The sequence below is a fragment of the Dermacentor silvarum genome, chromosome 7 (assembly GCF_013339745.2).
Source record: "Dermacentor silvarum isolate Dsil-2018 chromosome 7, BIME_Dsil_1.4, whole genome shotgun sequence".
Lineage (NCBI taxonomy): Eukaryota > Metazoa > Arthropoda > Arachnida > Ixodida > Ixodidae > Dermacentor > Dermacentor silvarum.
The window spans coordinates 16378592-16406093 of record NC_051160.1 but is presented as its reverse complement, the minus strand read 5'-3'; the positions used below and the strand labels follow the sequence as shown (position 1 = coordinate 16406093).

The window sequence follows — 27502 nt, the reverse complement described above, 5'->3', positions numbered from 1 at the left end:
CTATGGTGTTCGGTATTGATATTGGGAGGGAAGCTGTGCTCGCGACGTACTGACCAGTGCAACGAGACCCAGGTTGTACCAGACGTCAGCGAGCAGCTGGTCCTCAGCCAGCGCCAGCGCCCGGTCGAAGCAAGTGAGCGCCATGTCGTATTGCTGCGCGTAGAAGCAGCATAGAGCCAGGTTGTTGTACAGCTCGGCCGTCGGCATGCCCAGCTGCAGCAGGCGTCTGCATGTTTCAGAAAGGGCGCCATAATGGCAAGACTGCGCAGAGCCAAGACTGCACTGTGCGTCTTGGCACAATGCAGTCGCTGCAGCACCGCGACAGCATATAGTCGTGTACTGCGTCGCAGGCACCGGCTGTGTAATGCTACTTAGCAAAATATTGGCGGCACATCCATGGATCCGTTCGAGGTGATTGGCGACGTTAATACGATTAGCATCTATTTCTTATGATTGGTGTGTAATTGGTGATGGTATGCTTTATATGGTTATGCTCGGATTGTTATGGTGATTATTGTGATGATTCTGGAAAAAAAAAAAGCCCAGCGCGACTACCCTTTTTCGTGTTTCGTGGGCTTTGAGGCTTGGAAAAAAGTTTTTATGTAGCACGTATTGAGCGAACGAAAAGGACAAAGGCACTTCTCGAAAGTGTTCTTGAAGGTGTGAAATTGCGCAGTAATCACGTAGAAGACAATGAAAGATGTATTATGGACAATGCATTCTATAATTCACTGTTGTAGTATCTTTATGAAACGGGCCTGCATGCTTATATTTAACTCCATTATGATGTTATGCCGCGTGGCAACCCAAGCGATAAAAAAAAGCTGGGTCGGGAATTTTTCAGGTTGGTCTACAATTGTCTCATTGACACCGGCCTTGTTCTAAATATGTTTGAGAAGTTGAATAATTAATAACTAATTTATCTAAATGGCGAAAAAAGCTTAAAACACCTCCCCTATACCGGGAACGGGGGTGCAGGTGAAGCTTGTCCAACCCTAGGGGAGGTGTTTAGTTTTTAAGCGTTTGAGACAGATTAAAGGGGCATCGCTGTTGGTGGATGATAAACGGTGGATTCGCCCGGCGAGCTCGCGCACGTTCACGGGCCCGCTCCCGTTCTTTGAAGGCTGCCTCCTCTTCGGCGGAGCGGACCAAGCGCGGCCTAACCATAGCGCAGCTGGCCTTGAACTGGCGCGAAACTGCGCGCGCAGACAATACCACCTAGGTGGCTAGAGCCAGTGGGGCCCTGGAATAGGGGCTTCACCCGCAAAAACCTCAGTCTGCTATTTCAATAAAATGTTTATTCCTCCTCCTCCTAGGTGGCGTTGGCGCGGAGCGAGCGAACCCTCCTTTCCCTTCGCCGGAGGGAGGGAGTGCTTGTGTTTGGCTGGGAGAGTGGCTTGATCCGGCGCGCCACTAGCGGGAGCGCAAGGTTTCCGGCGCGCCAGCTGTGGTTGAGGAGGGTTTCCGTCCGCCAGCTGCGGGTGAGGAGGTTTTTCGCGTACGACGACAGCCACACCGACGACACGAGTCAGGCAATACAAGCTTTTTCTTTTTCTGGCGGGGGGGGGGGGGGGGGGGGGTGCACTCACTTGGCCGGGGAAGGGAAGGGAAGGGGTAGAAGGGTTGGGCGGGTGTCATGCTGGTACACGGAAATTCCGGTAGGGAAGGTGCACATTCCCCGTGATCTCATCCCCTCCCTCCTCCCCATCCTGGCTTCGCCCCTACTGTCCTTTATCGCTGGTGGTACGTGTGGTTCTACCCATCGTGGTGGCGTAGTCGCTTTGGCGCTGCTCAGCTAAACCCGAGAGCGCGGGTCATAGGCGCCGACTACGGTGGGGGGGCGCTGGAGGACGCGAGCTACTCCCCCCCTCGGCTCGGAGATTAGTGATGGGGTCAGGGGGCATCATGGCTTCGTTTGTACGGTTTTGGACAAATCGACGGAAGAACTACAGTTGCCTAAATGTTACATACATTTGTCTCGCACCAACAAAGGAGACGGATGACAACACCAAGAGCATTAGGTCCAGTTCACCATCAGGGATTCCGACAGGCAACGGTAGCTTTCCGAACGTCTACTGTGCGAAATCAAATTAACGACCACTTGATAAATGCGGGTGTTTCTTTCGTGCACATTCTCTCCTAAGTCTTCGAACCCTTCCCGAACACCCAAAACAACTATACCCCCCTTTCTCAGCTATGAACTTTAAAAATAATCCCGGCAGAAACTACACATCGTCCTTGCGAATAAAAAAAATGTGTCCGTCCATTGTCTACAAGTCTGTCTGCAACACAACTCACGCCATATCAGTGCACCTCGAGGTAGGTACCGCAGTGAAAAAAGAACGTTGAGCTTTACTTGGCCTATTTGTTCTTTGTATGTACAGACTGCAACAATGTTAGCACGAACAAACGATTGGCGCGCTTTTATATCATCCAGATGGCGCTCAGCTCCTCGGCAGCGTTAAAGCCGGCAGCGCAAAACGGCAGCGGCGCGCAGAGGTGAAGGTGGGGAAAAAAAGGAAGCTGCAGTTGCCGGGAAGCCTGACAAACATTCAGGGATCTTTCAAAGCTATTGCGTTCCACTCTTAAAGGCGAAGCTTAACCTCCAAATTTTAACGGCGAAGCTGTTCTAGCTAACCGTAAAAAGTGCCGCCTGCCGCAAAACCTCGCCGAGCTATGACGTCACTGCATTGCCTAGCAACCACCTCGCGGAAGGGCGTGTGCTTCGCCTCCTCTCCGTGCCGTGCACATGTCGCCTTGACATGGGATCTTAAGGAGAGGGAAGGAGAGCATACGCGCAGCGCGCGCTATGCTCGGGAGAGAGAAAGAGAAAATGAGAGCGAGAGAGAGAGAGAGAAAGAAATTGTAGCAGCATCAACGAGGCAACGCGCAGAGCTGCTGCCGACACCGCCCGCGTTTCCCTGCTTCCCCACGTTCGCGCCGAACGCGCGCGGTGTCCGTGACTGCAGCAAGATCAAGAACGATCCCGCAGCGGCTCGAGGCAGCCGCGAAGAGCTACGACCAAGACCAACAGCTCTGGGCCGTCCAGCAGGTCCTCGGGGCGCTCGAAAGGCAGGGACCCAGCGAGCCGGCAACGGCGAGCGGAGACCCGCGCCGAGTATATAACGGCAACCTTGTAGACAACGTAGGCCCTCGTCGGTGGGTGCGAGTGCCAAACTGCCAGGCACAAATAAAGTTTGCTCGAATACAATCGACCAGCCACGCCGCGGCAAGTGTGGAGACGCACCTTGGCCGTGACGTCACCGGGGAGCTAAAGCTCAGAGCCGCCGCGACGGCGGCAGAACTCTCGTTGACTCTGTGGCGAGTACATGTAGCCTTGACATGGGACGACCAAAGAAGATCCAGACACCCTGAGAAGAAGCCGCTCATCTTGAAGCGCGTCGCGCGGCCAAGCGAGAATCTGCGCGTCGGCGGCGAGCCGATTCGGAATACTGTGCCTAGCAGCACTTGGCATTTCCAAGCAAAACTTAGCCAAGCCCAGAAAAACCTGGAAGGAGCTAGGGCGATCATCATCTCCGCTGTGTACTCCAGCCTTGCACCACTGGTGCAACCTGCCCACGTCTTTTTTTTTTTTTTTTTCCAGCGAAGCTGTTTACGTCTAGCCCCCGTATGAATGAGCCGCATGTGTGCTCCGTAGGGGGGGGGGGGGGGGGGGGGGGAGTATTGGCTAACGTCCGCGTAGTGAACAAAAACGCCCTGTGGCAAGCCAACTTTATCGCGAATGCTCTGCAAAAAGCGGCCGTAACTCTTGTTTTATCAAAACTACCCCCAAAATTATATGAAAATTGGCCGCTAAGACGGCTCTATCATTACGCGGAGTTTCATTTACTTTTCATAATTAGGTAGTTCACACTGAAGTTGTAAAAGTTGTGGAATTCCCGTTTGCTGTCAATACATGGGCTTTTACGGGAGGGAAACGGAGAGCCTCGTGTTTGTCTGCTAGGATAAAACTTTAGTCCTTCCAAGTTTCATTAAGCTAATTAACGAAGAAGTATGCCCAACTGCAAATTACAAACAAACCTGTTTTGCTTCGTGCACTCATTTGGCTCCGCTGTCCAACCACGTTCACACCATGGGTCGGAGGCGAGTTTGGGAGCACAACGACAGCTTCGCTGGCCTTCCACCTTCACAGAGTGGATTGACGTTTGTTAAAAGGACAGTGAACTTCATCACAGTATAATGAGCCAGCTGTATCCAAGCTGTCACCTTCCCTGACCTTAATGTATCCCCTCCCATAAAATCTGCATTTTGCCGCTTCGTTATTACAACCTCTGCCATTTTTTCTCTCTTTTTTTTTGTATCAAGTTTGGTAGTTCGTTTACATTTATGAAAGGCGAGGTGTTAATGATATGTCTTTAGATTTTATATTGTTAGCTTATTGTGTAAACGTTGTACTGCCCAGTGTTACGACACGAAGAGTTTAAAATCTCTTTTTAATTTTAACACGAAAGTGTTTTATGCCGGGGTCCACCAAGACTTCACTGACGTATTTCCGTCACGGAAATACGTCATAGAACATAATACAAAGAAAGAAACCAGAAGAAAAAGTTCCACAAACATGCAAAATTTGGAAATCGAACCCACGACCTCTCGGTCCGCGACGATAGATCGCCGAGCGTTTAACCCATTGCGCCACAAACGCATTTGCAGAGAGCTACACAGACGCGCCTTATATATCTAACACTCCTCCGTGTACCCGCGCTCTTGCTCGGGGCGGTGCCGCCGCCTACGAGCAGAAAAGAGAAGTACTGCATTATGACACTAACGCGCACCGACAGTGAACGCTTCGGTGGTCTCAGCACTACGACGCCTCGATGCCAGCATTCGAAGGGACGCTGGCATCAAGAAGCACTACCAACGCCACTTAGGTGGCGTTCACCGTACTCAGCACAGCGGATTTGAATGAATTAGCTTATTGTGGAAGTGTTTGCATTGTCCAATGGTTCTTACAAACGAAGGATTTGTAATCATTTTGTAATATTTTAATTGTTAGCTTGTTGAGGAAATGTTCGTGTTGCCCAGTGTTTTCTCTCACTTTGACTAAGGGCGTTATGAATGTCTACCCAAGCGTTTACGCGTTTTTCTGTTTCCTTTTTAATTAACTTTTTAGTGGTATCTTGAGAACCACGCGGTCATCCGTTTTAGCATATTCGCTCGACTTTAGGAACAAGTAAAACTGCACGTTTAGATATATTGCCCCTCCGCCTGTGTATGTATCTTGCCACGAAGTATGCGGGGGGGGGGGGGGGGGGGGGTCATGCATTTCGTCGGACACTTTGAAAATTAACATCTCGAAACTGGTTCAGTCCTCAGAATTCGTTCCAAGTGGATACGATACGCCTTGCGAACTCAGCGGCTATAAATTCGTAGATTGAAAGATGTGCCGTAAAATAATTAATCAAAAAGTTAATTAGCGTAATTATGTCAATTACTCAATTAGACGTTTTCATTTCTCGTGGAAGTAATGGCCGCATCATCAGGTAGTTTAGATCAATGGTTATATTTGTGCTATCTGCCACAGGCAATTTTTAAAAATTTGGTGCAGCTAAAATGAAACACCCTGTAGAATGGTACAGCTTAGACTGAAAAGACCAAAAGTATATCGTTCATAGTTGTCTTGAGACTGCTCTGGCTATTTCTGAAGCGCAATTAGTGAGCTAATTAGTTTTGTTTAATTATGCAAAACTTTAGGTAAATGTTCGTTCTGAAGCATGAGTCGTACTTTAAAAGTTGTAGAGCGTGCTTAGAAACACCAAATGAAGTTGTTTAATTCCTTGACGTTATATTTTACGTGGTTCTATTTTCCGGGCTCTGAAGAATGCCCGCGAACTATTTAAAAATAAAAACGTAACGGCGTTCTGGCTCGTCTGGATAGCAACAGTTTATATCCGTTTGGTTAAAGGTAAGCAGCAGCGAAATGTTGCATCCCGTAAAAATATTTCTAGCGATACCATATAGCTATAACACAGAAGGCTCAGTCTAAAATCGTCGGCGTAAAATGCGAAGTGGTTTCTCAAACAACTCGCAAGAATCCACGTTTTTGACTCCGAAACTATAAAAGGTACCACCAGTACGGCTCGCCGCAGTGACCCGCAACCTAAACTCCTCCTATTCCTGACTCGGACCGAGGTTCCTGATCGTTTCATATACGAGCACATGTTACGCATAGCGTACGCTGCAAATCGAGACGATTTCATGTACTTCAACATCAAAAAAGAAAGAAAGAAGAGAAGGACAGCTTCAAGCACCACGTGCGATCCTAGGATTGACGTCACATCTGCCTCACCGTGCAGCTGCGCAGCACAACGCTAGCGGTGCCTGTGAACGGCGAAATAACAGAGTTCAATAATTCACAGGGTCTTTTATGTCATCCCTAAGACGACTTGAAGGCGAAAGCCCGAGTGCCGATGCATTAAAGACGGACACATGACGTACTTTGTTTCACAATCTCTGTTTTCACATTCTCTCATGCCTCTTAAGTCGCTTAGCCTCCTAAATCGCTTAGTCATCCCCATCAATTCGCTTAGTGTACGTCGATTATTCGTCCCTCTAAAGTTAATTCCAAGGGTCGAAGGTTTCACTCCCAGCCAAGGTCCTGCGTTCGAGTGCCTTAATTAACTCCATCTTAATTAACTGTGCCTTAATTAACTTCGCCTTCATTAACACCAAAGTTCGTGGATTCGACTTCCACCAAAGGTCGAGGGTTCGTAGCCTTTTCGTACATTTCGTGTCGTCGACGCGTTTTCTCTCAAGGTCGACTGACTGATGAGACATATTAAAGGCGTTCGCCCTAATAATGCGATTCGAGTTACTGGTTCATTCGCCTTTGCCCTGCCATTTGCTAGCCTCTTTGTTAACTCAATGCATATGTAGATCGAGCGACTGCCATGGAATGGCGGCTTGGCAGGGTTCGAAGCCCGGACCGAGATTAACTTTTCTTCCGTTGCGAAGTTTTATTTCTGAGGAAACTGTACGAGTTGATTCAGCTTCATTTAGGTTGGTTGGGCGTAGTTCACATTCTGGAAGAACAACGCTTAGACAAAAAAAAAAGAGAAAAAAAAAGACCGCCCAAGCACTCCGTACAGATGGTTAACCAGCGAAGCTGAAACGTGCGGTCCCGGTGTTTAGCAGTGGGTTAATCCCGACGCTGTATTGAAGCGTTTCTCAATTATTGGTTACATGTTTGTGTTTCCAGTGGAACGCAAGCGCCAATGGCGGGCGGATGCTGCTAACCACGGCGCTGAGCTAACTCAAGATATCGAATGCATGCGACAACGGCGAGCCGAGGAGCCGGCGTTGCGGGCAGAGCAGGTACGACGCAGAGAACGACGTCACTAACGGCGCTGCCAATGGCGCGCGCGCGCTTGGTTGCGACGTAGAGAGCGACGTAACTGGCGGCGCAGCCAATGGAGATGTTTATCGAAACATGGGACGAATGGTTTTAAGTGCGAATGCACTTCTTATACCCGTGCCACACGGGCACGGAAAATGGCATTTAGTAGCTAAGGCCTTAAGATTTAATGTCATTCGCGCGGTGCCACACGCGCAGTTCAAATGGCATTCGCGTTAATGTCATTCGTACCTGAAGGCCTTCGCCAGAACTCATTCGACTGAGAAATGCGTACTCTCGACGCCATAGCTTGCTCAGTGCGGTTTACTTAAATTATTTGAAACGGCATCCTATTCAGCTGGAAACAAATTTTCCAGGTGTTTAAGCCATACAGGACACCTAAACCAGCGCATTGGGTCTTATGTAATGCAATAAAAACAACAACATTAGAAGAAGTGCTGGTGCATTAGAAGAAGACAGCACCAAACTACACGTCGGCACCGTAGTATGCTTATTTCTACGTTTCACTAAATTTGAAGGTAGATTAAAATTGTAAGTCCATGTTTATCTTTTTTATTATTGCTCTAAAATTGCTCCCTTCAGAAGACGCTGCTATCGACATCATCGGGTCAAATGTCATTAAGTTTGTACGTGTAGCAGCTCGGCCGAAAAAAATGTCATTCAGGAACTTAAGGCCTTAACTGCTAAATGCCATTTTCCGTGCCCGTGTGGCACGGGTATTAAGCGACCCCGAAAACTCCGCCGGCGTCCGCGCTCCTCCTCCTCTCCCCTAGCAACGGCGCGAGGAGCGGAGAGGAGCGTCTGTAGCAACGGCGCAGCGACGCCATGCCCCACGTGACTGCGCGCGCTCCGCCCTCCGCTCCGTGGCTGCGCGCGCCCCGCGCCGGCTCCGCACCGCTCTCCGCGCCGTGACGTCACGGCGCGTTGTGCAGCTGGCGCCTCCGCGCCGTGGCTGCGCGCGCCGCGCCGGCTCCTCGCACCCTTCCCGCGCCGTGACGTCATGGCGCCATGCAGCTGGTGTGCCTCTCCCCCCGTTAGGTTTGCACTCACCCTCGGCCGCCGCCTCTCCCCTCGCGCTGACAGCTCCCTCCTCGCCCGGTAACAGCCCCTCGTGTGCGTACTCTCCCCACCGCTCACCCCCTCTCCAACCGCCTGGCGTGTTTCGCTCCGCCGTCACGTGTTGTGTGTGTGGCGCCGGCGCGTCAGTCGTGCTCTCTCGCTGCCGTCTCCTTCGCTCGGCTCTGCAGTTAAGTCGCGCGCGCCCCCTCATAGCATCACCCCGTGCTTCGCACTTCCTCATACTCCCCTTCGGGGAAATGCGGGTTTTTTTTTCGTTTCGCCTAGCCATATACAGCTTTCGCTGTTCTTCTTCTTTCAGGGGTTTTACGTACCAAAACCAGTTCTGATTATGAGGCACACCGTAGTGGAGGGCTCCGGATTAACTTTGACCACCTGGGGTTCTTTACCGTGCACTACAGCGCAAGCACACGGGCGTTTTTGCATTTCGCCTCCATCGAAATGCGGCCGCCGCGGCCGGTATTCAATCCCGCGACCTCGTGCTCAGCAGCGCAACGTCTTAACTGACTAGGTGGGGTGATGAAGTTAGGAAATTTGCAGGTGCAAGTTGGAATCAGCTAGGGGTATTTGGAGATATCAGGGAGAGGCCTTCGTCCTGCAGTCGACATAAATATAGGCTGATGATGATGATAAAAAGTTGTCGCAGTTTCACCTGAAAGGCGAAGCATCAATTGCGATAGCAAATTGGTAGAGAGCTATACGGAGTAATGATATTAGCTTTATCAGCTGTATAAACTTGGACATGCAGCAGCACCGGCAACACGCAGAACTGTTGTCGACGCCGTCGGCGTTTTGCCCGCGTTCGCTCAAAATGCCTGCGGCGTTGGTGACTGTTGCCGGAGCCTCTGATATAAATAGGCACTTGGTGCCGCAGCTAAACGTCGCCTCCCTTCCCTCCCCCTCCCCCACGGCTTCTCGCGCGTCGGAAGAAGGCGCGTTTGCTCTACATATATGGTGATTGTAAAGGAGAAAAGAGACGCCTACTTCTGCAGCCCTTAAGCGAGGACGGCGCAGAACGCGCGTTTGTTCTCCGCCGTGCGTTCACTCCCCGTGAAAGACGCGCCCCTCGCGCCCTTTCACTCGCACATACAGCGTTCGGCGCGCGGCGACGATTTCTTCTCCAAATGACGTCATACGGAACCTCACGGCGACGGCGACGGCGACGCCGACGGCAGAAATCTGCTTTTGAGTGTTCATATAATTGCTATCGCAATAAATCACCGCGGCTTGCTTGGGAGCATATCCACTAGATTCTATATGGCAGTCGGGCCAGTTAGCATGACGTCATGGATAGGAGCGCACAAGTGGTTTAACGCACTCAATACGCTTACCAAAGTGCATGTAAACATGATCAAGCCGGACTCGGCCAAATTCGCACGCGAATGCTATAGTTCTTTAACGATCTTTCGGTGTCCGCCGTTGAGCATGAACGAAGATCGTGTTCTGTTCCTCTTTCTGGCCTACAACTTTCTTCGGACAAAATTACAGCTCTTCGCGCACTTTCTCGGCTGAGACACCGAGTGGGATCCAGGCTACGCAGCAAGGGTGTCACGTGACAAGCGCACAACCGAGGCATGTCCATGGTAAGGAATGCTCCGATTGGATGTTTGCGCCATGGACCATCATGCTCGCGTCCCACGACGATCTTTGGTTATGCCGGTCTTTTTTTTTTTTTTTTTTTTTTTGGTTATGTCTCACCTTCGCTGAGTGGACCGGACCACGGAGAAAGATTCATACTCCCTGGTCCGGACCGGGGGACCTATCTTTAAGAGTGCTTTAAGTTTGTCTTCCAGGCACGACCCACGGGTGCCACATGCACTGTTTTCTGCGGCGTCCCAGATGATCACTCACACCCCGGGCCCCTCCCTCATACCAGAATATCAAAGGACTCTGCTCATACTGAGGGTAACGAATTAAGCCAGCCCGTATAACAGCAGTCTCCGTTTTGAATTTGCTGTGCGATGGCGAAAAGTTGCGAAAGTGCTGTTGGTTCGGCCGCGGCGTGTAAAGATGTAGCTAAGGCCGTGTCGACCTCCTTCTTTTTTTTTTTCACAGGACTCCTACTTTCGTAACTTTTTACATATACTTCTTCACAAAACGTATCCTTCCTTTGCCTACCCTCCGTCTTCCTGTCCGTTGCTATACGTGGCGTCGGCAATGCGTCCGGGTCTTACTTAGCACATCCCCGGCGCACACACCTGTAGAACCTGAGAGCCATCTCTGGCTGGTCGGCGTAGAAATGGTGCGTGGCGACGCAGGCGATGGCCTCGACGTGCACCGCGTCCAGCGACAGCAGCTCCCGGTACAGCTTGGCCGAGCGCTGCAGGTCGTGCAGGCCCTGCGAGCCGCGGACAGCGACATATGCGCGCGCCCTGCAACGCAGTGGCGGCAACGATCGATATACCTCGTAGACGCGTGCCATAGGCGCCACAAGGGCGGCCTCGTTGGGGAACTTGTCCAATCCGCGCCTGTATGCCTCCACAGCGGCCAGCGGCTGATCCATCTGTAGCTGCACCTGCGACACACAAGAAGCTGAGCGTTTGCAAGCCTGTAGCACGATATATATATATATATATATATATATATATATATATATATATATATATATATTACTCAAGAGAAGGCGGAGAGGTCGACCTGAGTTCGTGTGTTCTAGCGTGCCACTCTTCACGCGGGAGAAGGGAAAGAAAAAAAAATCCGAGGACACCCGGAGCACTTCGTATGAGTTGTGAATCATCATCATCAACCTGTATTTATGTCACTGCAGGACGAAGGCCTCTCCCTGCGTTCTCCAATTACCTCTGTCTTGTGCTATAGCTGATTCTAACTTGCACCTGCAAATTTCCTAACTTCATCACCCCACCTAGTTTTCTGCTGTCCTCGACTGCGCTTCCCTTCTTTTGGTACCCATTCTGTAACTTTAATGATCCATCGGTTATCCATCCTACGCATTACATGGCCTGCCCAGCTCCATTGTTTCCGCTTAATGTCAACTAGAATATCGGCTAGCCCCGTTTGCTCTCTGATCAACACCGCTCTCTTTCTGTCTCTTAACGTTAGGCCTAACATTTTTCGTTCCATCGCTCATCGTGCGGCCCTTAACTTGTTCTCGAGCTTCTTTGCTAACTTCCAAGTTTCTGCTCGATATGTTAGCACCGGTAGAATGCAATGATTGTACACTTTTCTTTTCGAGAAGACTGCCATCGTCCTGCCATCTCCGCCTCCTATGTATTTTTCAAAGCGAAGCTTTCTCTGCTTCTGCCCCGTGGTTTCGCGTTCGTCGTCGTTTGCTCGCCGGGACGAGCCCCTGATGGAATCCAAACCTTTTCCCGTCTGACAGGGCTCTGGGGTATGCGCGCTGGCGACCAGACAACTCGGGTACACCGGGTGCGTGGTTGAATAGACAACTTGCTGCTGGCTGCTGTCTGACCTTGTAGACAACTTCGCCCATTCGGTACGTGCAAAAAAAAAAATTGGCCCCATATCCGCTTGCTTCGCTGCAATTGACGTCGAAAGACGATAGTCTTCTGCAGCCCCTGATACGTAACACCCTCTATTCTCCTCCCTCCCACCCCTCTCGCTCTTCCCCTCCCCTCTCACTCCTCCTATGATGGATACAATGGAGGTTTTGCTGAATTCAATTCAAATTTTCCCGCGTTCGCCCTGCTCTCGCGTCATCTGTTGGGACCTTTTATTACTGTTGGCTTAAAGCCGGCTACAGAGCCGCGGCTTCAGTCGGCTTGTTTTTAACGCGTAGCGTCTCTTCGACACCATTCGACACCATTTGATTCGACACCAGTTGAGTTTTCATTTACGGACGTAAAAACCAGTCCAATGTGTATTTTTAATAAAATGAACGCCGCGGATCACGGTTATGTACATATATTTTGCCTCAAATAGGCCTGAGGTTTCCTTCGCGCTGTATAATGTTGACATGTGTGACCCCGTGACACCAGTGCTAGTAGCTTGGTTCGTTTTGGCCGGGCAGTTGAATCGGTTTTGACCGAGTGGTGGAATCGAGTGACAGACAGACAAAGTTTTTCGCGTTTAGGTAGCCCAAGAAAGACTATCGTCTTTAAAAAAATGGCTATGAGCCACTGGACAGTTGCCCATTCTTGGTCAATCCCCCCCCCAGAATCGATGTACCCCTGTGACACGAAGAGTATGAAGCCTTAAACCTATTTAGATATCTGTCGCGCTTCCCTGTGCCGTTAGACTTCTCCGCAATGTTCTTCCCTCGACAAGCGTCACACATCGTTTTCGACTTCGTGACGCAGACAGCTACCGCGACGAGGCTGGGTTCGTGTCATTTGCAACAGCTGCTGTACAGCGGTGTACCCCGCTAACTCAAAAAGGCTTCGCGTCGTTTAGATTTAATCGACACGATCTGTAGTGTTTCGTGGGAATCCCCGACCTGTACCCGCAGCAGCTGCAGCTGCGTGTGCGCTGCAGGCGGCATGCGCTTTAATATCACTGAAGTCACCTCGCTCCCTACCGGAATATACCTCCTTCGAAGAGCGCCGGGGCTTTTGTTCGTTTATTTGCGATGTCTACGGGGATGCGCGAGCATACCGATTAAAGTCCCTATATAAGAAAAGTACCGCCATCCTTTGACAAATGCCGCTTCGCTCTCTCCTGTGTTATCCTGTATGTCCTATTGGACGATGATAGCGCGCGCTTTTCACTTCTTTATATTTTCTTTTTTTCCGCCTCAGAGCCATGTTGAAAGTCCTCTGCGCAGCCGCAGTCGCCGGTGGCGGCGGCGGCGCGCGCCCGGCCTGAAAGCTTCAACGTGGACTTTCTAGGTGCGACACCGTCGACTTGGCTTTCGCAAGCAAAAAGTAAAGAAAAAGCAAGCGCTTTAGGAGAGGAGGAGGCGGAGGAAATAGTAGATGGCGGTACTTTTCTTATATAGGGACTTTAATACCGATATCTCAGGAGCGCCCTCGCATGGTTATCACGTGACGGATTACGCGCGCGATGGCTGAAAGGTCGCGCCTCGCTCGGGCGTTGAAGTAGTAGTAGTAGTAGTAGAAGTAGTAGTAGTAGAAGTAGTAGTAGTTGTGGTAGTATTAGTGCTTTTATTGAAGAGGAAAATGACGCTTATTTCTGCTGCCCAATAGGGAGCACGGCGCAGCGTCAGGGGAAGGGGAACAAGGAGAGAAAGATGTTGAGAGGAAGGGAACAAAAGGAGAAGCAGCAAGAGCCTCGTGCGATCATGGAGGAAACCGTGCTCCCTGCAAGGAAGCGGGAAATAATGCCCTTTCCCATCAAATCTTTCTCTCTATCTCTTCTTTCTTTCGAGCGACTCTGCCCATCCTTCCTCATTCTCAGAACTGGGGATACTCCTCGGCGGCAGCACGGGGAGGAACGCCGTCTACGTCGTTCCTCAGATGCTGCTTTGTCTTTCGGCTGGAGAACGTGCGACTAACCGCATCTCGACACAGCGACGAAGACACCCCCCCCCCCCCCCCCTAAACTCGTCATCCCCGCTCGAAGTTGCTGAATGAGAAGTTTCATTGCATATTCTACAGCTTTAACTATTTGAAGTAGTATTGCCCTAAATTTAACACTTCCGAAGTAGTCTAACCTCCTATAAGACCCCTTGTACATTGCACATTGCCTTCAACTTTTTTTTTTCTACATTCACTCGTAAGTGATTACGCAAATTATTCATTCTGAGGTATGAAGTACGGTGCATGTGTAACTGTAAAGAAATGGTTTACTCGTACTCTTGTCATCCGCTTTCGAGGAATTTGAGACTCAATTGATCTAGACCTCTGTGGCGTCCCAGATGGCCGAATTCAACCTTGAGGTGTGTTTCGAAACCGTTGAGATTGCGTGACAATACCGGACGCGGCAACAACATGGCAATGTATCACACGTAGTTCCATCTTCATCTCTGCGTTTTAGCAATGAAATGCAGTTTTTACCATAGCAAACATGAGAGGATGATGGAGAAAGTTCTTTTTTTTTTTTGATGTACATGGAAAAGCAGTTTTTGACATTTAACCGTGGTATTAAATTTTTTTAAATGTTTCGCAAGTTCATAACGTAACAGTACGCAATAAAAACCACCTTGAAGGCCGATTAGATCTCATAGTTGTGTTCGTGTCTGTTCGTGTCAATTAACCTTGACTAATTAAGCAATTAAGCGAAATAGAAAGGTCGTATAAGTATACGTATAGATAAGTCTAAGTGCCAGCCGCACGTACAAAAACATTTAATTCGACGTTTCGGTCGAAAGGCCGGTCCCTAGCCGACGCGTCGAATGAAATGTTTGTTCTTGCACTTGCGCCTGGCACTTACGACTTACCAGCCACCGGATCCAAATAACAATTCATATACAGGGTGTCCCAACTATCACGCACCAAGATTTAAAAATATGCAAATGCCACGTAGCTGGACAGAACCAAGGTAATGCATTGTTTGCCGTCGCTTGGAGACACTCAGATTAGTTTTGCATTCCGCCTAATTACATAATTAGTCATCAATAATTAATAAACTTCTCAAATACCATAATTAGATTATAAATGTAAATGAGAAAATTGTAGGGCAACATGAAAAACTCCCGATAAAGCTTTCTGGTGCTCAATATACGTACTGCATAAACGTGTTTTTCCGAGCGTGAAATAGGCCCGCAAATACATGCAAAATGCCTCGCGCGGCAATTTTGCGTGTATTCGACAGCGACAGCGATAGTCTCGGAGGCTACGCAAAGGACTTTACGGCGGCGCCGCTTGATGGCGCCGCGTGTCCGGAGGGAAGCAGTCGAGGTCGTGGTCGAGATAGGCAAGAGGCTTAGCGTAAGAAAAGGCAGGGAAGAGATTTGATCGAACCGGATCTCTTACAGACAGGTAACTGTACAAGGTACGACTGTTTGTCGTCGCCCCATTTCAAAAGGGATGTCAATGAATCATCATCATCATCATCATCATCATCATCGAAGCCGGGGAGATCGAGGAACCCGGCTGACGCGTAGACGCCTCGTACATGACGTATTTATCGTAGATGAGTCCTGCCCGAATTTTTTTTTTTTTTCTCACGGCAAATGTGGCAACCCTAAACCTCCGAGAATTTGTGCAGAGTGATCTTTGTGCAGGGAATTTGGCATAGCACCGCGAAAAGCAGTAAGGCATCGCCGGACGTATTTTACCCTGGCGAGCCACAGGAAGGCCCTGGGCTGGGGGTCGCCGGCCTCCGCCGCCTTCCTGAACTGGTGCTCCGCCTCGCGCAGCATTCCCAGCCTGAGCAGGCAGCGGCCGCGCTGCAGCGACCACCAGCCACAGCAGTCGGTCGCCCGCTCCTGGCCGGCCAGCTCCAGCGCCTGCGTATTAATGTGTGGCTCGTCAGTCACCGCGAGCAGTGGGCTTTGTCTTCGTGAACTCGATACGAGCAGGTCGAGCCCGAAGCTGAGCCGACGCAGCGAGATCAGACCGCGTTTTACATGAATCTTTCCAAGCGAGTCGGGCGAGTCGGTTCCACGGTCCTTGCTATGGCGGGTTCACCGAACTCGCCTCGACGCTCGTTCATCCCGACCGGCAAGCGTTCACGTGAACCCAACGACCGGATTTCGGCCTGAAAAGCCACTTCGACCTATTCTCAGCTCTGATTGGCCCACAGGACTGCTACGGCCTCCGTGATTGGTTCAAAAAGCCAACATGGCGGAATTTGACGCTACCCAGAATCGCAGCCCCTGCACGTTTTGGCTGTGCCCTGTTGAAGTGCGCGACACCAGAGATCATCTTCGGCACGGACACGGCATCTTCGGTCAGGGGGCGCCGACCACACGGCGCTGTTTTGTCGTTCATCTAGGCGCGCATACTTACCTGTCTGACGTCACCTCGCTGGTGATACAGGAAGCGGAAGAGCGGCTTGGAGAGCCACGGCTTCTCCGGCCAGCCCGAAGAGGCCGCGCCCAGTCGACCGAACTCTGCTAATTCTTGCACCATTGCGGGTGCCGCAGTCGTCGGCCGGGCCTGCACGCACGCGATAGAGTTTAGCATTTCCGGTGTTCCTGCTCAAGCAAACAAACAGAGCCAATTATATTCTTCACTGCTGGTTCGGGAATTAATACCCGAAACTGGCGTCATCCTGAGAATTCGTTCCAAGTGGATCCGCCTTGCGAACCACATGGCTAGAATTTGTAAATTGCAACATGGGCCATAAGGTAATTAGTTAAAAAACATAATTAGTGAATTTCTGTTAATTTGTAGATTATGCATTTCATTTTTTTTGTGCCAGTAATGTCCGCCTCTCCGAGTAGACCAGCTCCTGAACTAGAATTGTGCTATCTGCCACAGAAAACACCTTTAAAATGTTTTGAAAGTGTTCGCTGAAACACCCCGTATATATATAGCTATAGACAGATATAGAGTGCGGTCAGCAGTAACTTCCCTGCTTTCGTTTTCTTCATTTTCTGTATATACAGTCAAGCTTCGATATAACGAACCTCGATTTAACGAAATTCGCGATGTAACGAATTGTTTGTATTTCCCGATCTTAGTTGCACTGAATTAACGAAATTCGCGATATAACGAAGTTTCTCGCTGCAACTACAACTTCGTTATATCGAGGTTCGGTTGTATATATAACGAACCTCGATTTAACGAAATTCGCGATGTAACGAATTGTTTGTATTTCCCGATCTTAGTTGCACTGAATTAACGAAATTCGCGATATAACGAAGTTTCTCGCAGCAACTACAACTTCGTTATATCGAAGTTCGGTTGTATATATATATATATATATATATATATATATATATATATATATATATATATATATATATATATATATATATATATATATATATATACGTGTACGTACCGTTCTTCCTGCGGCGGTGGTGAGCGCCCTCTCGACGCCGTGGCGCGTGGCCGCGGTACGCGACCGGGGTCGTCGCCGCAGTCCTGTCAAGGGACGACCCTCGCGCGTCACTGGTCGGCCGCCGCCGGTCGGCGGAGGAGGGGCCCGCAGGGAGGTGCCCGGACGGCCCGTCTGCGCCGTCGCCTGGGAGAGATGTGTGAGTCAATTACCGACTGCGAAATAAGCAGCCACCTTATATAATTATACCCACCTTTACGTTTTATATCAACATCGTAAGTATTGTCAAGCGACGAAGATCGTTGCACGCGCGAGATTGTGAACGCTGCAGTTAATGAAAGGTGACGATTGTGAGTGCGTCAGCTCACCGTCTCCTTTGTTATCTGCCAAAGAAATTAATTTTCTTCAGGGCACGCAGCTGGTAACAAGCTCTTAGTAACGCACACGTGTTGGCACGATTAAGTGATTCGTTGTGTTCTTTCTTTTCTTTTTATTTTATTTTTGTCTGTTTTTCGGTATATATATGCAGAACATCTGGCATCAGACGTTAGTCGGAAATTAGCGCCTGTTCCGTTCGTGTCTCTGTGTGCTTTTTCATACATTCTGCGATAGAACAATAATAAGTATGGATCACCAACTAGCCCTAACCAACGCTTTGATCATGAGCCTAATTTATGTCTACTGCAGGATGAAGACTTCTCTCGGCGATCTCCAATTACCGCTGTCTTGCGCCAGCTTACCCCATCTTATTCCCGCAAATTTCCTCATTTTATCGTGCCACCTATAGTTCTCTACCGTCATTGATTGCGCTTCCCTTCCCTCGTCAACCATTCTATAACTCTATAATAGACCACCGGCCTATCTGCCCTAGCTATACCCTATTGAAACGATCCGTATGCGTTCCAGTAATTCCGTAAATTGTTATGCAAATTTTACGGAATTTATACTGAATCCATATGGGGATTCCGTAAGAATTATGGTAAACATACGGAATTATTGGAATTGCGTACGGAACGTTTCAATGCGCATTAAATAGCCTGCCCAGCTCCATTTCTCGCTATTAACGTCAACTAGAATGTCGGCTACACCCGATTGCTCTCTAAGAATCTACACCGCCGTCTTCCTGTCTCCTAACGTCACGCCTAACATGTCCCAGATTATAAAGAGAAGTAATTAAGGAGTACTAACATGACGCGTTCTCGACATGCTGAGGACATAGCGGCCGGTTGGCTAGAAGGTTAGTCATTAATTATTATTGTTGTAAAGGCAGCGCACTTGCGGGCACATGGGCGAATACAGATGCAGACAAAACAGAGTGGTGTTTGTAAGCCGAGTTTGTCCGCCCTGTTTCTCGCCGCTCGTGTTTGTCCGCTTTTATTTCCGTCCGTGTGTGTCCGCAAGTTCGCTATCCTTAATTACAGCAATAATTCTCGAGATGTATTGTTTTTCTTTGTTTTTCATTTTTGCGTGTAATGAAGGTCCGAGCGCTCTAACCCTTATTAGAAGCCGTACTGACGACAAGCGTCAAGAACGCCGTATACACTGTAAAATAATTTACATCCTCAAAAGTAAATAATGGTGTAAATCGACTTATAACTAACACACTTACACCCTTTTTGGGTGAGCGTTTTACACCGCTTTCCACCCTTATGCACCTCTAAGGGTGTAATTTATTTTACAGTGTAAGTAATTAACTGCTGTGCTTTTCTTTCTATACGAACCAGTTTCGATTTCAGTATAGCCATATAGAGGCGGATGGGTCGCGATGTTACGAAACCCTGTGTAAATGTCATCATTTAACTGTACTTCAACAGAAAGTATATTGAATACAACAGAAAGTCAATAGAAACGCATCAGCACTACCATAACAATTCTTGTAAGGGGTACGCTATAGCAGGCTCGCTCCGTTCCCGCGATTGCTGTGACTATAGCAGAAGCGCGCTCAACACTATATCTTGTTAATTCCTACATAACGTCATCATACCTTGCAGCCCGATCGACGTCAGCATTATTTTGCTCGGTGTGATGACATCACCGTAATATCTATGACGCCATGAGCCCGGCATTTCGAGACGAACTTTACTATCTAGTTGAAATATATCTTGCAAGTGTTTCCCAACCCTAATACTTTTTGCTTATTAGCGTCATCCTCTTGCTATTAACGTCATCATCTTGCTTATTAGCGTCATCCTCTTGCTTAATAGACCTCTCCTGGGGTACGTCACACCGCACGGGCGACGTCACAGCATGACGTCACCGGCGCACGTGCGGTGCATGACCCTGGCCGCCGGCTTTCTGCGTGGTGCCGTCGCGCATTAGTTGGTGTAGGCGGGCGCCTCGTGGACGCGTGCTTTTATTTGTTCTTTTTTTTTTTTACGTGAACATCCACAATTCTCTTGCCAGCCAGATTAGCAGTAATGTGTGTCAGAGAACATCGGCGTGTGGTAAACTGCGTGATGCAAATGTGGCGACGCTCCATGGCCTTTTTTACTTGCGAACGTCAACCACGTGGTGGAGGCCTGTGATGGATTGTGCAATGAAGAATAGCGGCTTTTCCATGGAAGTGTGCCACGTTTGTTGCGGCAAAGTGTGCGCCGAAAACAGCGACGTTATCGGCTTATCTTTGCGTAGGGAAATGGACCACATTGTATGTGTGTGTGTGTGTGTGTGTGTGTGTGTGTGTGTGTGTGTGTGTGTGTGTGCGTGTGCGTGTGCGTGTGTGTGTGTGTGTGTGTGTGTGTGTGTGTGTGTGTGCGCGCGCGCGTTTGCGTTTGCGTTTGCGTGTGCGTGTGCGTGATCATCGATGGGGGCGCAATGCATAACGCCCGTGTACCATGCATTGAGTGCACGTTAAAGAACCCCCAGGCGGTCTAAATTAGTCCGGAGTACTCCAGTAACTAGGCTGATCTCAGAAGCAGCAATTGGAGTGGGAGGTAAGGCACCAAGGCAACCAGTAGGTAAGCTCTCCCAAGTAACAAAGGACCTGATGAAGAAACAACAAAACATGAAAGTGGCAAACTCGAGAGATCAGATAGAATTCGCTGAATTGTCAAAACTGATCAACAAGAAGAGAGTAAAGGACATTCTAAATTATAACGTGGGAAAGATTGAGGAAGCAGTAAAATATGGACGCAGCATGAAATCAGTGAGAAGAAAACTTGGCATAAGACAAGGCAAGATGTATGCACTGAAAGATAAGCAGGGTAATATCATCAGCAATTTCAATGACATAGTAAAAGCAGCAGAAGAATTCTATACTGACCTGTACAGCGCCCAAAACAGCCAAGCTACTTTCATCCGAAGTAGTGATGAACAGGACACAGAGGCTCCTTTTATAACTAGCGATGAAGTTAGAAGGGCCTTACAAGACGTGACCAGGGGAAAAGCTGCTGGAGAAGATGGAATAACAGTCTATTTAATCAAACACGCAGGAGATACCATGCTTCAAAAGCTTGCGGCCCTTTATCCGCAATACCTCACGACTTCAAGTGTACCAAAAAGCTGGAAGAACGCCAATATTATACTAATCCATAAGGGAGACGTTCAAGAATTGAATAATTATAGACCCATTAGCTTGCGTTCAGTATATTGTATAAAATATTCACCAAGATAATTTCCCATAGAATCAGGGCAACACTTGACTTCAGTCAACCAACAGGCTGGATTCAGGAAGAGATATTCTACGATGGATCATATCCATGTCATCAATCATGTAATCGAGAAATCTGCGGAGACAATCAACCTCTCCATATGGCTTTCATAGATTATGAAAAAGCATTTGATTCAGTGGAGATACCAACAGTCATAGAGGCATTCGTAATCAAGGAGTACAGGAGGCATACGTGAATATCTTGGCAAATATCTACAAGGATTCCACAGCTACCTTCGGTTCTCCACAAGAAAAGTAGAAAGTTACCTATCAAGAAAGGTGTCAGGCAAGGAGACACAATCTCTCCAATGCTATCCACTGCATGCTTAGAAGTATTTAAGCTCTTAGACTGGGAAGGCTTAGGAGTGGGGATCAACGGTGAATATCTCGGCAACCTTCGGTTTGCAATTGACATTGTCCTATTCAGCAACAATGGTGACGAATTACAACAAATGATTGAGGACCTTAACCGAGAAAGTGTAAGAGGGGGGTTGAAGATTAATATGCAGAAGACAAAGATAATGTTCAATAGCCTCGCAAGGGAACAAGAATTCAAGATCGTCAGTCAGCCTCTAGAGTCTGTAAAGGAGTACGTTTATCTAGGTTAATTACTCACAGGGGACCCTGATCATGAGAAGGAAAGTTACAGAAGAATACAATTGGGTTGGAGTGCATACGGTAGGCATTACCAAATCCTGACTGGGAGCTTACCACTGCCGTTGAAAAGAAACGTGTACAATCAGTGTACTCTACCGGTGCTAACATATGGGGCAGAAACTTGGAGGTTAACAAATAATCTCGAGAACAAGTTAAGGACCGCACAAAGAGCGATGGAACGAAAAATGTTAGGCCTAACGTTAAGAGACAGGAAGAGAGCGGTGTGGATCAGAGAACAAACAGGGGTAGCCGATATTCTAGTTGACATTAAGCGGAAGAAATGGAGCTGGGCAGGCCATGTAATGCGTAGGATGGATAACCGGTGAACCATTAGAATGGATACCAAGAGAAGGGAAGCGTAGTCGAGGACGGCAGAAAACAAGGTGGGGTGATGAAGTTAGAGAATTTGTAGGCGCAAATTGGAATCAGCTAGCGCAAGACAGGGTTAATTGGAGATCGCAGGGAGAGGTCTTCGTCCTGCAGTGGACATAAATATAGGCTGATGATGATGATGACCCCAGTATGGCGTACCTCATAATGAGATTTTGGTTCTGACAACCCCTGTCAGAACGCTTGCTCACGCCAGCGTTCTGACAGGGGTTGTCTGCGGTCATCGAGCGTGATCTATTCATGTTTGCTTGTGCGCGCTGACACCATGCTTGTTAATTCAGTTAGTAAGCGAATGTGTCTAAGTTTATGCAGCCGATAAAATTACTATCCTTACTCCGTATACCTCTCTACTAATTTGCTATCGCAATTGGTGCTTCGCCTTTCGGGCGAAACAGCAACTTTCTTTCATCCACTTTCATTTCTATTAATCTATTATTTCTTATTCAATTAGTAAGTACAAGCAATTTCCCTTATTTTGTCCTGGGTGTCTTTGTTGGCTTCTTATCATATGATTAATAAAATCGGGCTCCTCGGTTCCCTTTCTTCTCGTTCATTATATATATATATATATATATATATATATATATATATATATATATATATATATATATATATATATATATAGTAGTAACTGGATTTTTCAATGAGCCAAGCGTATTTAGGAAAATCAGAAGCACAACTTCGCGGTTATCTTAGAATTTATTATTTACCCAACAGTTTCGGTCGGTGGACCGACCTTTTTCAAGCGTATATATATATATACGCTTTTCTAAGCTCTCCTATCCCCTCTCTCCTTCTACCACGTGACCGGCTTCCTACACTTCACAAACGTACACTTTTACCCACTTTGACACGCGTGAAGTTAACGCATTAAAAAAAGCGGAGGGGTGGAGTGTCTGACCTGGTCGTCGAGCAACTCCTCGGCGAGAGACTGCAGCCCCTCGAGCTCGAGCTCGTCGAGCCATGCGTGCTGCGTCAGGGCCAGCATGCCGAGCCACTGGAGCTGCTTGGACGAGTGGCGTTCGCACAGCTCGGCGCACTCGGTGAAGTGGCGGCGTCGATACAAGCTGAGCGCCTGCTGCACGGGTTCCATGTCTACTGCTGTCGCCGACCTGCGCGCACGTGGCGAGGTTTGTGTTTTGAACTCGCTATAACCATGGCCTCCAAGATCTGGTGGCGCGCCGACGAATCTTGGAGGCTATGTTTTAACTATGAAAACGACCTAGAGTGATATCTGGACACTGCCATGCTGTCGAATTTGCGATCTGATCAGCTCTGATTGGCGAAGAGGCCTGCTGCATCTTTCTCTGACTGGCTCAAAATGCGCCATTACAGCATTTGACATTATGGCGGAATTCGACATTGTCCGGAATCAGTGGCGCACCGACGGGGGGCGGGGGGGTCGGGGGTTGTAACCCCCCCCCCCCCCTGAGGCCGACAAACCCCCCCTTTTGTTTAACCCCTTTTCTTTCCTTGCGCATTTGGTACTGCAACTAAGATGTAAGACGCGCAATCGTCTGCACACTCGCAAAAAGCGCATTTTTTGACAATTTCCCGTGAAGAAATCGAAATTAGTGCTGTCTAGATGGTATTGGAAAACTGTCAGCCCCCCCACCCCTGGCAGAGATCCTGAGTGCGCTAGTGTCCGGAATAGTACCCTAGGAAGGACGCGAGCTACTTTCTAAGCCAAAACCAGTGTTCCCATTTCAAAAAAAAAAAAAAATGAATTAAAGAAAGAAAATTGTTGGCTAGTCGAAACGCTCGCAGTATACTGTAACCGCAAAATGAACTCCCACAAACGACGAAGAGGTGCTTCGGCTCGACGAGCTCAACAAAACAAATAAGGTTTAAAAATAGTCAGTTACAGTACGTGATCCCGTGCAAGAGATTAAAATTCATAATCGAGTACTTGCGTGACATTTTCCGACTTTTCTTTCTTTATTTTTTTTTCTTTTTGCTTTAAAGGTATCGACAACCAATTTTTATGGTATCAGTTATTTTAGTGTGACGGAAAGCTTAGCGGTCTGAGGCCAATCATACTAGTGGTAACGCGGAAAACGCCGTGGAATATTTGGTGTCAAAATCTTCCGATCTGCATTGAGGATGTTGTATTTAAGAAACATGCTGGAAACAGTGATAGGTGAGTGCGATAGTGATACGACAATGGCAGCTCTAGCTGTTAGAAAGTAATATTTTGTTTATCAAGGCGATGTTCCGGCGGTTCATATTTCCTGCATTGATGAATCACGTTTTGCAATAATTGGTGGTGTCCAAATTTACGCCCCATCGACGACTCCCTCCAAAGTAACAAAAACCAATCCCGAAGGCCATGCTTTTGCTGGCTGCATGCGCCAGGCTTCTTTTAGCCGAGCCAAGCTACGTGCTAGGATATGGCATTAGTGATATGGCACCCATTCACGGCACAATTCGTCGATGGCATTTTCTATCTCACAGAGACCACAGAACTCGGGCTACTAACTCGCAAACTCGCCCGCGTACATCATTCGGGCGCAGCCATGCATTGAATGGCTCTGCTGCTCCACTCGTTACCACAAAGGCAGCGCGCGGTTCGTTAGCGTACACTTTCTTTTTACTTCGTATTACGCATAGAATAAAGCGCTGAAGCCTAATAAGATGAGTGCTGCAATTTTAAACAATGGCTATGCGGCACTTAATAACAACCCACTTACGTACTGCAATCTCGTATGCTATATACATCCGAAATACTAACGGCTTCACCGCCAGTTCGCGCCACTTACCGGTTTATTGCGGCATTCTGTGCCAAGTTGCAATTACAATTTCTACTTAAATCACGAACAGCGCGCTCAATTCTATCACTATGTATCACGGTCTTTTCATTTCCACCATCTGACAACACGTTCTGGCCGGTTGTCATGAAGGTCCTGCAGCACCTTGAAAGCCTAGCGAAAATACTGACTGGCCTCACAGACGAGCCAGTTTGTGTTTCATTTCCCAGGAGGTGCGTTTTGTGTCGCGACCATGTAAGATGTGGTCGCGACACAAATGCACCTCGCGCGCGTACACGACGTCACGACGTACGTGACATCATGACGTAGAAGGCCCGGTGGTCACTTGGGAGCTGCAGGACATCGCGATGTTTTGGCACGTCACTCGGCAGTCCGTAACAGATAACAGACCACCGAGCGAGATAACGATCACCGAACAGCGCACGCTTCTCCTGGAAAACAAAAGCGGAAATGGTTCGTGGAAAAGCTATGATAGTAAATTATTTAGGGTGCTCTGAGTGTTGCCAGGTGTTATTTCTAGGGTTTCGAGCTCCACAACCTTTATTCAGCCAAGAAAAAAGAACAAATGTAAAGTTTAAAAAACTGTGTCCTTTAAAGCTGTTTGTCGTCTTTTCGACAACGCTTGCATTTTGTTTCTTCCATATCTTTGTGAGTGAGTGAGTGAGTGAGTGAGTGAGTGAGTGAGTGAGTGAGTGAGTGAGTGAGTGAGTGAGTGAGTGAGTGAGTGAGTGAGTGAGTGAGTGAGTGAGTGAGTGAGTGAGTGAGTGAGTGAGTGAGTGAGTGAGTGAGTGAGTGAGTGAGTGAGTGAGTGAGTGAGTGAGTGAGTGAGTGAGTGAGTGAGTGAGTGAGTGAGTGAGTGAGTGAGTGAGTGAGTGAGTGAGTGAGTAAAATTTCAGAGACTAATCTGTTGATGCCCGAAGATGAGTGGCCTTGTCTTCGTTAACAGGTATACATTTTTTTTTTCGTTTATCCTATTACCACTCGGTTCGTGGCCTACCCCCCACGGTGGGTTTGTGTCATTGTTCAAGGAGTCGGCATCGTTATCACCACCACTTCAGCCACGAGATGGGACTCAAACCCCATAATATAAAACCACTGTTTGTGCTATGCTCGGCACGTTTTATTTCGAAGAAATTGAGTGTCGATAATGAGAACTCTGAAGGAAGAAAAATTAAGCGGTGCGGATGACGTAGTGAAAGTAAAAATTAAAATTTTGCGTTTTTTTTCCCCCTTGGTTTAGTTTAGTGCCGTTTGTATGAACCTCACGGAAGTGCTTAGTAAACATGGTTAGTAAACATCAATTTCATGACGCCCATTCTGCGCTGTCGCATACCGACGCTAAATTTCTATGAACACAGGCTGCAGGACAGGTTACCTCGCCACTGTATGCTCATGCTGTGGCGAGGCAGAGACAATAAATCATCCCTTTTTTGTCCTGTAGACCTTTCTCTAGCAATAAGAGAAAAAAAAATATATTACAAATCCCGCTCCGTAGTCTTACCCGGAATTCTGTCTTTCGGGGCCTCCATTTTTGGGTTCGGCAACAGAAATATTTGCTTAGCAGTCCGAAATGATCTTACTGAGTCCAATCTAGTTATTTTCAGATATATCGCAAATGAGTACACATCCGCACGAAGAAGACACGACAGATGCGGACTTCTTCGTGTGTACATGTGTACTTATTTGCGCTATATCTGAAAGTAATAGACCAACTAGCCCAACAGACGGTCCTTCTGAATCCAATCGATTGCCCTGCTAGACTGATCCTTATTTCGTTTGTTTCAGTTTATTGCTTTGTGCACGTATGTTTTTTATTCCTATTCGAAGCGTTTCTGTTGCAGCTGCGGTTATACATCTACGGCGATTCGCAGCTATACTTCACCGTCCACGCAAAGTGAACCGGTCGCAACAGCAGCGAGAAGTATATATAGGACACCCATATGTGATTTGCGCCGCGGAAGGGCACGTGCTTTTTAAACGTGCGGAATGCGCGCAGAATCACTCACTTTTCTGTCAGTAGGCCTGCGTCGCCCATCTTCAGGCACGACACGCTGCAGGAGGTGTTCGGATGTGTGTGCGACGCGTTGCTACGGCAACGATCGTTCGCGCTCCTCTTTCTTGGAAATGCCGGCAGGTGGCGCGCGCGATCATCAGCGCGCAACTGTTCGAAGCAAATCGGGATGTCTGAGAACGCGGTGTTGGAGGAAGCGACTTTGCCGATTAGTTAGTTGGTTGGTAAAACTTTTATTGAGTGTCCTGCAGATTGATGACCCGAGCTCAGGTCTCCCACGTCGAGACGTCCAGGCCTTGCCTAGTCGCCGCTTCGCGGGCCTCCTGGATGGCCCACAATTGGTCGGCTGTCATTGGCCCACCTCGCCGAGAGAACATCGGGATCTTTAGTCTTTGCCTCACATTCCCAGAGCATGTGTTTTAGTGTAGCAGGTTCTATACCGCAGACCTTGCAGGTGCTGTCGTGATAGATATCAGGCCGGGTAGTATCTATGGTATACGCTAGCTGGTTTGGATAAGTGTCACTGTGTAAGCTGCCACCAGGTGGCAGCAATTGACGAAATTAGCCATTTACACGCAGATAAGAAAAAAAAATGCTTCCGCAGCAGGATTCGAACTGAAGTCCTCTCGCTCTCAAGTCGGTTACCCTAACCACTGTACCACGGCAGCTCGCTTGACGAGATAGGATACTGAGACGAGGTTATATCTCGAAACGCAGGTGTGGCAATGCAAGAGACTTTGCATTTTGTTTAT

At 48.3% G+C, this 27502-nt stretch overlaps 1 protein-coding gene across 1 annotated transcript; it reads right to left on the bottom strand.

The window, feature by feature from the left end:
- On the bottom strand, positions 1–26810 carry LOC119458597 (tetratricopeptide repeat protein 8-like). Its single transcript, XM_049670926.1, has 8 exons — positions 26746–26810; positions 22873–23083; positions 17279–17461; positions 16279–16428; positions 15606–15776; positions 10854–10964; positions 10648–10787; positions 1–226 (listed from the first exon to the last, which is right to left on the bottom strand). The coding sequence occupies exons 1-8, from the start codon at positions 26772–26774 to the stop codon at positions 1–3; spliced, it is 1221 nt and encodes a 406-aa protein (XP_049526883.1). The 5' UTR covers positions 26775–26810.
- Positions 26811–27502: the final 692 nt, after the last annotated feature.

Excerpts from the sequence above, each read along its gene's own strand:
- LOC119458597 (XM_049670926.1), bottom strand. The coding sequence starts at position 26,774 with ATGGGCGACGCAGGCCTACTGACAGAAAA. Across the intron at positions 17,462-22,872 it reads AGGAGTTGCTCGACGACCAG|GCGACGGCGCAGACGGGCCG; the intron begins GTCAGACACTCC and ends CATCTCTCCCAG. Across the intron at positions 15,777-16,278 it reads AGCGAGGTGACGTCAGACAG|GCGCTGGAGCTGGCCGGCCA; the intron begins GTAAGTATGCGC and ends ATTAATACGCAG.